The 13,674-nt window shown below is 40.0% G+C and overlaps 1 protein-coding gene across 2 annotated transcripts in view; it reads right to left on the reverse strand.

The window, feature by feature from the left end:
• The window catches only part of RFX6 (regulatory factor X6), a 33,809-nt gene extending 21,744 nt beyond the window's left edge, over window positions 1–12,065 (reverse strand). For both annotated transcript variants that reach the window (XM_015284589.4, XM_040697538.2), the window contains exons 1-5: window positions 11,713–12,065; window positions 11,417–11,573; window positions 9,621–9,744; window positions 8,072–8,133; window positions 1,873–1,950 (exon numbers count right to left, since the gene is read on the reverse strand). In XM_015284589.4, the coding sequence (XP_015140075.2) occupies window positions 1,873–1,950; window positions 8,072–8,133; window positions 9,621–9,744; window positions 11,417–11,573; window positions 11,713–11,896 (605 nt within the window). In that variant the 5' untranslated portion in view covers window positions 11,897–12,065. The remainder of the gene's footprint in view (window positions 1–1,872; window positions 1,951–8,071; window positions 8,134–9,620; window positions 9,745–11,416; window positions 11,574–11,712) is intronic.
• Window positions 12,066–13,674: the final 1,609 nt, after the last annotated feature.

Raw genomic sequence — 13,674 nt, forward strand, 5'->3', positions numbered from 1 at the left:
GAATAGTGTGATCTGATGCCATCATCAAATCATATATTTTCACTGCCTATTTCTGCTCTGAGATTGATCCAGGAAAAAATTTTTATTGCTCACTGCTAGAACAGTGATTGAGCAAGGGACAGAGGTTGAAGATGGATCATTATATTTTGCAGCCAGCAACTGGGATATTCACTCTCTATTTTGAATCCCCACACTGCCTGAGTTTTCTTCCCTATAAGTCTGCAATTAACCCCAGACTACTGTGTCACCGTCCTCACACAGTCATATCCAAACACAATGATAGCCCTGACTATGCAAAGTCAGCATTTGAGCTTCTGTTCTAAATCAGATAGTGACTACTGAACCCTGCAAATTCAGTGACTCCAACATGAGAGCACAAGTCCAGACACAAATAAAAAGTTCCTAGGCAGTGAATCCTAAGCAACTGATAAGCTGAGAGTAGAGCCCCTCTTCTCATATTTCTTATTCAAGACAGGGATACCTAGATTTACCTGTAAACTTTTTGGAAACAAACCACCTTAATTTTAGGAATTTCAAGACATGATTCTTTTGGTGTGTTTGGCATAACTGGCCCAAAGATTCTGATATGTAGAGTACTGGATTTTAAAAAATGCACAGCTATCTCAGTCATATGAAAAAATGGTTTTCAGAAGTGTAAGTACTCGCAAAAATCTACGTCTATGTTTATGTGAGCAAAGATAGTTGAAAATCCAGCCCTGAGGAATTTTGCAGAACCTCCAATTTGTTTGCATTTATGACTGTTAGATTGTGTGAGGATAGAGTTTTCAATGAAAAGGACATTGGCTGACACTGAGTTGAGGTTTAAGAATAACTGTATTCCTTTATGTGAAAAGAAATTATTTTTGTCAATTCAATGAGCAATTTGTTCAAGATAATGCTAAACTGTGAAAAAAATAATCTAGCTGTGCACTAGCAACACCTCCACAGCTTTGGATAAAAAATGGGTAAGGAAATAGCATATTCCATTCTATTATGCCTTAAGGCCTTCAGCAGAGAGAATCCTCCTTTTCAGCATTACTGGCGACATTACCCTCAATTTCTGCACTTGTTCTGTTGTTTGGAAGAAGGCTCTTTGGATATAACCTGAATCTGACAGCAGCTGAATTTTCTGTGTGTGATTATAAGCTCATTTACTCTGTTCCTTTCTCATAGTTCCCACTTACATGGGCATACTGCTGTAGACAATGAAAGCCGTCATTCAAGCCATATGTGAACACAGACATTTGTTTTACGAACTATTAATCTTTGGCAAACCAACAGGCAGCTATCGTAACGTATTGATCCTGCTAGCTGTCCCTTAAATAAATATAATTAGAGCTTCCTGGGTTAGGTTTAAACTGATATTAGCCAGTTAAAGGACCTGTAAATATTAATCTACACTAACCCCTCCTCCCTCCTAACCACAGGTGCCAGCTTCACACCGTTCTCTAGACATTTCATAATGGAAAGCTGTCCTGGGGAAAGAAATCACAGGATGATGCACAAGCAAATAAAATGAGACAATTATTCTGGAAAATGTGTTTTGCTGTCTTACACTAAAAAAATCCTCTTATGGTATATGTTGATGCAGCTCTGTGTTGACTACGATGAGGCCATACTGGTAGATATGAGTAAAAGATCCAGATCAAGATGTTAGAATAAAAATAATTTCTCTAGGGAGCAAACTGCTACCTAAATCTTTGAATGCCAGATATTGACAGTTAGAGCAATATTAGTTCTGGTATCAACAGCAATTAGCGTCCTATGAATTCCTTAAAACTTCCTTAGGGAAGTTCCCTAAGTGGCAGCTCCACTGACCATCTTTCTAAAGCAGGGACAGAGCCTTTATATCTCAGGTGTATGCTACTGTACCTGGTTAAGCCTTTGCCAGAATACACAGAGTGGTAGTATGCACTGCTTTCTTTAATGCCAATTCCATAATAGTGATACCTGTGGGGGAAAAAAAAGAAAAAAAAAAAAAAAAAAGAGAGTATTTTTATTTCTGTGTGAAATGTCAAATAAAAGAAACTGACAAATTCATCTTCAATGCTATATGAAAACTTTCCTTTACAGTTTCTACTAATTTCTTTCACTGTCATGGAAAGAAATAATCTGGTCTCATAGAAAATAGAATTGTCATGATTTGATCTGAAATTCAAGGCTAACATCTTCTCTAAATTTAAAACACTTTCTCTTCTTTTACAATCACGTTGCTTGGAAGAATATATCTACCAGAAACCTGTTACACCTCTTTTTCTTAATGTGCATTGTCTTTCATTTTAATTCCAGCTTGTTGCAAAGGTGCTGGCTTGATCCATCAGGTGTAATCTATCAGGTATACTACTGTTATATCTAGAGGATTTCACAGAACACTTTTCAGGTAAAAGTAACTCACTACTGCTTTTCTTCCCTGTAAATTAGCCTTCATCCTTCTGCGATGAGCAGTGCTAATGCATTATTCATTAATTCGTCTCTCAGGTTGTAGGCTGACTGACTCTGCTTTAGCTGCTTAAGCAGTTATCATCTCCATTCTTCTCCCTCATTGCTCTCCTGGAAATTATTGCCCCAAAAACAGAACTGCAAGAGGGACACATTTATTGTATTTCCCCTGCTGCTCTGAGCACAACACCTTAACATTAAGAGCTGGTGCTAAGAAATCTGATTATGCATAAGATACTGCTTTTCACTGATTTTGCTACAGAAGAAGTGACCTTCCTGAGCAGAGTGGGAGAGCAAGATTTGGGCATAGAAAAATTCTATCAGGGGTGATAGGCAACACATTGCACTGATTTCACTAAAACTTCTCAAAAACTTCACTCTTAAGATACAATCATAGAATATAGAATGGCTTAAGTCAGAAGGGACCTTAAAGATCACCTAGTTACAAGCCCGTGTCAATGGGCAGGACTGCCACCCACCAGATCAGGCTGCCCAGGGCCCCATCCAACCTGACCTAGAACACCTCCAGGGACAGGGCATCCACAGCTTCTCTGGGCAGCCTGTGCCAGTGCCTCACCACCCTTTGAGTAAAGACTTTCTTCCTAACATCTAACCTAAATCTCCCCTCTTTTAGTTTAAAGCCATTTCCCCTTGTCCTATCACTATCATACCATGCAAAAATTCTGTCCCCCTCCTGCCTGTAAGCTCCCCTCAAGTACTAGAAGGCTGCAATGAGGTCCCCCACTATTCCAAGCTAAACAAGCCCAACTCCCTCAACCTATTTTCGTAGGAGAGGTGTTCCAACCACCTATCATCTTTGTGGCCCTCCTCTGGATCCCCTCCAACAGTTCCTCATTCTTCCTGTACTGTACTTCCCCAGGTTTGGACACAGTAAAACCCTCCAGCAAGTAGTTCATAGAACATATGAAGGTTTTCAGCTCACTTCTGCTATTCCTGATGATGCTCATTTAAAAAAAAAAAAAATTACAATTCTACAGTTTGTTTTCACATGGGGTAGCTGTACACGAGAACAAAAAATTAAAATACTTTATATTTATAAATATGACCAAAGACATTATATACAAAATATACTAAGAAAATGTTGGTGATAAGTTTGCTTAGCCTAGGTGGCTCTGACAGCCTTGGCTGACATAGTCATTTCTGTTTCTGTTTCCATTGGGTGCATCCAGGATTTCATAGCTAAAAAACTGTCAAAAAGTGGCTGCTGTTAAATATCATGGCTTTTATTGTTTGTCTAAAATTGATGAATCTATGTAATACTGGTAGATCACAGTGGTGAGACCATTAAGAAGGTCAAATATCTCTCACCTATTTATTTACTACTGATGTTCTCTTCGTGAAAAAATATTTCTCTTGGGATGGTGATGTGATGAACAGAGCATTTTAAAATATCTGTTAATTCTCAGAAGATCAGACATAGGTACATCTGCTTATTACAGTTCCCTTTTTACTGAGTAAAGTCAAAGCTGAGTGACCAAATCAGAGCAACACTTCAAGGTTTAGCATGCCTTTCACTAAATGTCAAAATGCTGGACAGTTGTCCTCTATTTCAGATACATAACTGCGTCATCTGCATTGTGAATTAAAGTCCTGAAGCTTTTCAGTCATTACTTTTGGTTTAGGGGTATTAAATAGATGGACTTGGGCCAAAAACCTGTATCAGAAAATACCTATTATTCGAAAGGGGTCTGACAAAAACGCTAAAGGCATGAACATTTTTTCCTATTTTGTGAAAATGAAGCTACTTTCAATGTGACTTAAGTAGTTTTGGAAATGTGTATGTATGGATCCTGTGAAAGAACAGCATGTACTTAACCTTGACATTATAAAGTTTATGCATTGCACAGGATGAAAAACTAGACAGAGCTCTAATTACTTCTTTTAAAATGTTAGAGGCACAGTAATGTACTTGGCATTGGCCATATAAGCAAGCATTTCTCTGCATCCATTCTGACATCTCAAACCTCTTGGTTTCAATTATGCACCATTTTTAAAACTCTAAAAATAAAACTTCACACTTGCGCCACAAATTTGGAGCTCCCTACTGTTAAACCAGAAGCCAACGAAAAGAAAGATTTCTGCACAAGTTAGGAATCAAGATCCAGATTATTCAATATCTAATATAATGTTAACAGATTTTGGGCTAGAAACAGGCACTGTTGTGTGATTTGTATTCTCAAGTTTGTAATGGCAGGCAAAATATTTGTTCGTGTTCTGGAATGCCCCAAGGTACCAAAATTTACACCTGTGACGTTTTATTACCTGAAGAATAGAAGCTTTCAGTACACATTCAGTGTGCCCTTAAAGCAGAGCAACTATCCTGCTAATTTCCTTTAATATTTACTAGTAAAATAATACAGCTTTCTAGTCATGGCACAGAAGCAATGAAAAAAACAATATGTGCTTTTCAAGTTCTGTCTGACATACTTCATAGAGTAATAAGATATAAAGATTTTTATTCTCTTACGGCCCAAAGTGTTTAGTTGAATATCTTTTTTTTTGACTTGCTGTTGGTAGTAGTATATCTATTCCAGATGGTGATAACATCTTTACCCTATTACTTCAAGTACCTTCTTTACCTTTACCTTTGCCTCCTTATACATGGGTTCTACTGTTCTATTTCTATCATATAGTTCATAAAATAAAATCAGCTGGCATAAGAAACTTACTCTTGATTTTTGTAACAGATCTATTGAAAAACAAACTGAACTGCTTTTCTCTTAATTTCAGTGGCTTATTGTAACATATGTTCCTATGCAGCTAGTAGCCCTGATTTTAGCATACACTGACACAAATGATAGCTGATAAGGAAATGATAGGCTTAAGCTGTTCAGGGACTTGCAATAACTTGTTATCATGGGGCCAGCTGCCATATCAGTTTTATTAACCCACTAAATCACTCCTAATAAATAAGATAATAGTTTTCAGACATGATGGATAAAAGCTAAGATTCAACATTGGTCAAAGTCTACGTAGAAATTAAATTGTAACTTGAGCTCAGCAGCCTTCTGTGCACATTTTCCTGAATAGCTGCTCCACATAACTCACGTACAATGAAGATCATAACTAAATTCTACTAGTGGCCACAGTATATTCAACACTGCCTGTGCAAAAAGGAGGCTTCAGAACCTGCTCTACAGCCAACCATTGCTTAAGAAGTGGCAATCTCAGAGAAGAGTTTGCAACATTTATTTATTTATGATGCTGTGCCTTCCTTCAGTTAGCTGGGATATAGAAGTTTCCCCTGCTACTCCGCAACCTGGAGTGATCAGCATGGGCAGTGAACACTGCTGACAAAACTGTGTCCAATATGTTGTACTTTTTTGATCAAACATTTAAATGAGTATTTTAGTATTTACATTTTTGTACAAATATACGCTGGATATAAACAGAGAGGGACAGTCTGACTGAGGACCCAAGTTTTTGAATTTATTAGAACTACTTTTAAGGCCACCCAGGAACGTCAGATAAGAAATGCTGTTCAGAATCTGAGGAGAAACCAACATTTGTCTGTATATCTCACACCTTAGAGCAGCACCCGTGCCTCACATCTTAGGACAGCAGTGTTTTCTAAAATCCAGGTCATGTTCATGAGTATGGTGTAGGAGAAGATTTCTGCCACCTTGAAGTTGATGGAAGAGAGAATTGATTTTCTTTGCTTTCTTCTGATCAAAGCCAGGATCTATCAAAGTCTTACTGTGCATGCATGCAATATGTGCAGGGCTCTTTATTCTTACGGAGTTTGCTTTTCTTTGTAATATAAGAATAAGGATTCTACTGGAGAGCACTTTCATGCTTTTGGAAAACAACTGCTTCCCAGGCAATATCACAGCACCAAAAACCACTGTCAAAAATAGCTGGTGCTGTCACTGCTTCTCTAATATTATATCCAAATAATAACAGCAGCAACAAAGTTAAAAATAAAAACAAAAAACAAGTCACTTCCACTACCATGCTTAAAACATAGAATTTAATTGCTAAAGAGGAAACCTCCAGTAGAAAAAAAAAAAAAAGGGGAAAAAAATACGCCAGATGTTCAAACAATACCTGCTGATGCCTCATCCTCCTTTGAGGAAATTGCCCAAGAACAGTTAATCCATACGAAAATATGACACATAATACCATCAAGGTCAGTAGGGCTATTGGATCTGCTGAAGAAATGTTATGTATGAAGTAAATCTGTACTTGGTACAGAGACAGCACAGTCAAATGTCTCAGACTAGAGAATTATAGTGACGCAATTAAGTCTATAGTTAGATTCCCATGTCAAAAACGAGATTCGAAAGATACCTCTTTACTGAGTGGATGCTAACATACTATGCTTTAATTACACAGATACATGACATGTTTTAGAAGTTTGGATCTTGTTTATGAGTTTATTAGATATATCAGATCAAAAATACAACGAGCATCTTTGCAGTATTTTGCCTTTGTATTCTCTCATTCACTAAAACTTGGAAGTATATCTTTAAATATGCAGGCTTGTGTACAGGATTAAGACTTAACAGAGGCATTCATGAATCAGAAGGTTGCCAAATATTTCTGCACAGACTATGAATTCCATATCCCTTAAAAATTTAAACACAACAGCAAATGTCCACCTGCAAAGCTGACCAAATCTGCAGCCACTTGTGCCTGTAACCATAGCTGAACTTCAGCACAGCAGCAAATGCATGAAATCCCTCTTATTCCCTATATATGGCTTTTCTAAAAGTAAAGCTCCTTAAAAACTCTCTATATGGCATCTATAGGTCATTGCTTCTCTACAATCCTTACACCAGTGCATTTTCACTTCCTTAAAAGGGAGCAATCCCCACTAAAAGTAAAAAAATCAGACCAGGGAAAATTCATCAATACATCCTTAGCAGTCTTGGCATGAGGACATAGGTGAGAGAGTGGAGGTAAGGGATGATGTTATTACCACTGTTCACCACTGCTTTACACTCATTTTATCACAGCTAAAGACACAGTGCCAGAATCAGAACAAACAAAACATTTCACCACAGGTAAAAATACATAACTGTCTGCAATTTTTTCCCACATTCTAACATTCTGCAGTTGAAATGTACAAATCAAATGGATACATCATATATGAAATGACCATGCAACAGGCTGTGTACTTATCAGAGCTTTTAAAAATTATCCAGATATATACTTTCTTCTAAATTTAAGACAATGCCTTTTTCTAGAGCCTTTAAATTAATCAGTACTGTTATGGATAGAACAGTTCGAAAGTTGTCAGGTTTACAAAAGGCAAATGAAATTGCAGTTAAATTGCACTTTATTTATAGGAAGATGAACAGTTGTAATGATGATATGTTATAAAATGTTTTATACGCACATCTATAACTTTTTGATGTATGTTTTCAGCAAGTGTATGACTCTATAAAATAATTGTGCCTTAGAAGGTTAATCAGTTTACTTTTAGAAATTATGCCTGCCATTATGTTTTCAGTTAAATGCTACTTCAATTTCATCACGTACATCACAAGTTATCACTTAGAGCTGTCCATCTGAATTACCCCCCCTACCAATTAGTACTTATTATGAAGGCATGGAAATACATTTGATTCCTAGAATGTATTTGGTAAGTGGATACACAGTGCCTTACTTGGAATGGCCTCTTGTTCCGAGCCGCCTTGTGGTAAGGAGAGGGAATTTCTGGCGAATGGTCTAAAGAGAAAATAACTGTATTAATTTCTAACAGCGGCATATATTCTTAGGCATTTTTTTTCATGGAAGAAACTGGAGGATAAATACACAGCCTAACGTAGTCTGTAAATAAGTATTTGTGGCACATAAGACACAACATAAGCAATTAAGCATGTTGTACACTGCAGAGGTCCTTCCAACCTCATCCATCTCACTGTATACCTCCAGTCTTTCCAAGTTCCTTGTCTGCTCTTCCTTTCCATTTTCACTTCTACAATGCAAAGTCTTCTCCCATGATCCTGACCCATTCAGATCCCTAAGGTACTAGTGTATCTTTAGCTTCAGAGATGTAAACAGAACCAAGGGAAAGATTTGGCTGCTAACCATTCCATTTTCAAAGTCAAGCAGCTAGAAATAAACTGATTTTTTAATTAAAAAAATATATATAGTCAAACTTTGATTTGAAAACTGACCTGAAGGCTAAGGAAAATATATTTCCTTGCCCTGTAGGTATTTCTATGCCCTCCACTATCAAAAGGCTGCACAGTCTTAAACACATTTATGCTCACTGAAACAGTATGAAAGTTTCTGTTAGGCACATAATGTGATGTAAATTAAATCAAGAAAAACATTCTGTCACTGGACTCCTAAGATTGAGATTACTGCCCAAAAAACATCCTACACTTCCCATTAAGAACAATGCTTAAGGGAAAAGATTTACTAAGAATAAAACTCAGTAACAGATGTAGAACTAGTAGACACAGCTAATAGATCTCTGTCAAAACAAAGTTTTAATGGAAAGCTGATGTCTTCCTCATTTATGTTGGAACTGTGTAATGAAGATTAGATATACACTGAGAAAGTGTATCTTATTCGGATGAAAAAAATTATCAAGTGAACATTTTATGAACTGGATTTAAAATCCATTATTGTTATTTAATTAAATTAATGCATTTTGCTATCTACAAACAATGAAGAGATCAGCATTTTTGGTTTCCTCTTTCACTAACTACTCAGAGTTTAATTAGGAAAGTTCACATCTCCCTTTCATTAAAATGATTTCAGGATTAATTGTAGGGAAAGGCAGAAAAGGGGATAAATCAACTTCTTTCCCCCCCCATTCAGGAGCTCTTTGCATTATTAACTTTTATTCCCCTTCTTATATCGCTTATTGTGTCACTTCTCACTTTGCACTTTAGTATAATTAGAAGTATCTTCATGTCATCTTTTTTAAATGGAAAGAACCACGTTAATGTCACTGTTAAAAAGAAAAAAAAAAAAGAAAACACTTGGAGAAAAAAATAAAACAAAGAAAAAGAAGCTGAAGTTCCTTTTGATTCTCCTAAAGCTGCTGTCATAAAACCCTCTCATATGTAATAACATAATTAGACTATGTACGTTAACAGCCAAAAAAAACTGAATTTATTAGACATTTTAACACAGGTGTACCAAACTCTAAGCCTATTGAAGAACTGGCCTAACAAATGATGAAGACATTTACTCTTTACCTTCCCAAAGGTTGCAGCACAGGCGGGTTCTAGCTTCTCTTTTCTGCAGAAATCTAAATAATGTGCATAAAGGATACATCTTGGTAAGCAAACTCCCTCACAGACGATGTAGTTTTCTTCCAGCCTGTACAGAGAAAGAAACTGCCAGAGTGAGAAGCAACATGGCACGTTTCCCCATTTTATCTCCCTTCCCTTTCACTGTCACTGCCTCCTTTTTAATTTTTTTCCATTTTACTGAAGATTTCTGTGACGGCACATAGATGAGTTTCTACTGAATAAGGCAGACGCCAGAAATTGACCACACTTGATGCTTAAGGTAGCTGCAGAATATGGAACACCTGGGGCCAGGTCCCTTTTCCTAATGAATCTTCTTCAACGTAATTTGATTTAAATGATTTTTATTTAAATGACCACCACCTAAGAACCAACTTTGCCCTGAAAAGATGAGCACCAACTATGCAGTGAAAGACCTGGGTTTAAGTCTGACCTCTGAAAAGAGCAGGGACTTAATCTTGCATCTTCTGTCCCAATATATGTTTAACACCAGAAGTTGTCTCTTTTTTTTTTTTTCCTACTTTGGATTTTTATTTTCCGTGTGGGACCTGAAGCTGTTTCTTGACCAAACCATGGTAAAAATCAAAGATCTGGCATTTTCTGAAGAGTATACATTTTTGTGCATCTGTTTGTAAAATACAAGTGCCTGGCAATGGTCAACAAAGTATAATTTAGAAACAAGTGAAAGCCAGTTGTCTTCTCTTTAGCAGAACTATTGGTAACAGCAAGGTGGTCCACTCCTGATTGTTTCTTTTCTTTGTCGACATCAATCATTTGCTACTCCTGGAATTATCTGCAATAAATTTGTTTTCTAAACTACACCAGTGTATAAGAAAATACTGTGCAGTAAATACTGCACATGGAGAAATTTTGCACGCCCTCCCCAGACTCAAATCCTTACAGTTTACTGTCTGCTGTAAGTCAGATGTAAACTAAAGTAAGAAACTGGGATATCCTCATTATTCTTGTTTTTCTGTTATAAGGAAAGCTCTAGATTTACAGCCTGCATTCGGTAACTAAGCTCCCATTTAATTCAATAGTACTGCTTGCTAACTTCCAGAGTACTTTAGGAAAGACCTGTATCAGTCAAAGCCTACAGAATTTGAACTCTACTTTGGTTCATTTTTACCAAACTAAAACAGAGTTAGGGTGTCTGCAGGTGGTAGAGTGTAATGCAAAAAGTACAGTGAGAGAGAGTGAAAATGTAACTGTCACCATACAGAATAATAACAGCAAATATCATTCTTCGGTAATTTCTCATTTCTACATTTTTAAAAGGCATTCAGGTTTAGTGTTTCTGAAAAGAAGACAGAATGTTATTTTACTGAAACAAAATAACATAGAATTGACTATATACATATTAGTACCATATTCCTACTCAGTCAGGATGACCAGCTAAATAAGCACAGTTTCTTTCCGTATTAGATGCCTGGATCACACATCCAGGTACAATAAGCTGATCCACAGCGCTTTCCGTCCCGAATAAATGTGATCTTCCATCACCTCCCACAGCCACGTGCGGGGGGAACCCGACAGAGGTTTCTGCTAACGGGTAAACCTCCGCTAATTCAGAACATCGGGAATGCGGGAGAGACGAGGGTTATCAAAAGTTGAAGTAAGCCCAAGGAACCCAAAGAACGCAGCCAGGGCCAACGAGCGGCGCGGTGCCGCTCCCGTTGCCGGCACAGCCCCGAGGCGGAGGAGCGGCCCTCCGGGATCCCCCCCCGTCCAGCCGGCCCTACCATTGCAGGGTGAGCTGCGTCTGCTTCTTCTTGTCCTTCATCATCTGCGTGATGCTCTTCTTCGGGGATGGGCTCTTGTCCGCGGCTCTCAGTTTGCCGTCTTGAGTATCCGCATCCTCTTCTTCCGAGGAGAGAGTCTCACCGTTAAAAGGCACTTCTGCGCGAGAGGGAGCGAAGAAAGAAGCAGCCCGGGGACGGCGTTAGGTCAGCAGCACACCGTTCCCCCGAGCCTCCCGTTAAACCGGCGCTGCCCCACGGGCCGGGCCCGCCCCCGCGGCTCTCCCCGAGGTCCTCACCCGACTTGATGGCAGCGGGCAACTCCGGCAGTCCCCTCCCGTCTTCCAGCCCCTCTTCGGCGTAGGGCAGCAGGTCGCCCGCCAGCAGCTCCGCGTAGCACTCGTCCGGCGCGGCGGCGGCGGACATCGCCTGCGTGGCCGGGAGGTGCAGGAAGGCTTCCTCTTGCTCGGGCCCCTTGGCCATGCTGCTCAGCGGCACCTGCCTCGCCTCGCCGCCGCGCCCATGGGCGGCCGAACGGCACGGGACGGGACGAGACGGGCGCGGGCAGTGCGGGCCGCCTGTGCAGGGCTGCGGTAGCGGGGACGGTCGAGCGAGAGGAGAGACGAGGCGAAGCGAGAGACAGGTGTGCCCCGGGAGGCGGCGGGCCCGGGGCGCCCCTCCCTCCTGACGGCAGCTCCGGGGGGGGGGGGTCTGGGCTGGGGGCACGGAGGAGCGGGTCTGCAGGGGCTTAATGATTAACTGCCGGCTGCGTGCGGGAGGAGCGCCTCGGCGTTCTCGTCTCTCCTTCTTACTTCAGATGTGATGCTATACACAGCTTTGTTCGTATCACCACGTCCGTATAATGACTTCTGTCAGTTCTCAGCATAACTCACAGAGACAGTTCAGCTTCTGTTCTAAGGCTACAGTAAAATCTCATCCCGTTCTCTGACTCTTCTGAGCTGAGTACCTCAGAGCCTGACCCATGAGGATCCGTATTTCTACAGTATGATAAAACCTCCCAGCTACCAACTTACAATGAATCTCTCATAAGCAAAATCCTATATGCCACTGCCTTCCTGGTTACATGGAGCTAAATGCGGTATCCATTGTGTAAGAACAGGGTTCTCCTTCACTATTACTTCAGAATATCTTTCATGACACACATTCTAGCCATCATTAAGACGTGTACCAGCTAGTTTCCACCCTGGGGCAAGAACCATTTGTAGTCACTTCCTGTTGCATCTGAGGATCAGGAGCTGCTTTATCATAGAATCACAGAGCAGCTTGGGTTGGAAGGGACCTTAGAGCCCACACAGTTCCAATCCCCTGTCATGAGCAGGGCTGCCTCCCACTAGATCAGGCTGCCCAGAACCCCATCCAACCTGGCCTTGAACACCTCCAGGGATGAGGCATCCACAGATTCTCCCATTGCACTGCCCCTGAGCCACCCCAAACCTGGGACCACTCAGGGTAGCATTCCTGTGACTCTCATTCAGACATCCCTTCAATTACTGGAAGTCCACGATGAGATCTCCCTGGAGCCTTCTCTTCTCCAAGCAGAGCAAGCCCAGCTTCCTCAAGCTGTTTTCACAGGAGAGGTGCTCCAGCCCTCTGATCTTCTTCATGGCCCTCTTCTGGACCCACCCCAACGGCTCTGTATCCTTCCTGTACTGGGGTCTCCAGGTCTGGACATGCTACTCCATATAGGCCTTCAAAGAAGGCAGAGTAGAGAGGGACAATCACCTCCTTCACCCTGCTGGCCACCCATTTACCTGAAACTGATATTGTTTTAAGAACTATTTTGGTAAATAAAAGTTCTCCTTGGATTTAATAGCTTTCTCTGGCTCATCCAAACACTCCTCTCTCTACTTGTGCCTCCAAAGCCAGTGAATGGCTATTGTGCAGCATTACCAGCTTTGTATGAAACTGAGCATATGTTTGCAGCAGTAAAGAAAGAAAAATGGATTGGCTAGTGCTCCTAAGCAAACACACGTTTAAAGACTGCATGAGAAATGACTGCATCATCCACTGCCAATATGTGAACAAACATATCTATTTTATAATAAAAAGAAATGAGGAGGTTTTTTTGTAAGTAACAATTAACTACGTGTAAATTATTCTTATCTGGCAAGGAGTAGTGTTCCTTAATAAAATCTAATTGTTTTTAAAATATACTATGTGAAACCATTGATAATGAAAATAACTTATAGGAGAGGAATATTTGTCCAAGCAGGGACAGGTAAATTCTAGTGTTTGAGCTG

This window comes from Gallus gallus, chromosome 3 (genome assembly GCF_016699485.2).
Source record: "Gallus gallus isolate bGalGal1 chromosome 3, bGalGal1.mat.broiler.GRCg7b, whole genome shotgun sequence".
Taxonomy (NCBI): Eukaryota; Metazoa; Chordata; class Aves; order Galliformes; family Phasianidae; genus Gallus; species Gallus gallus.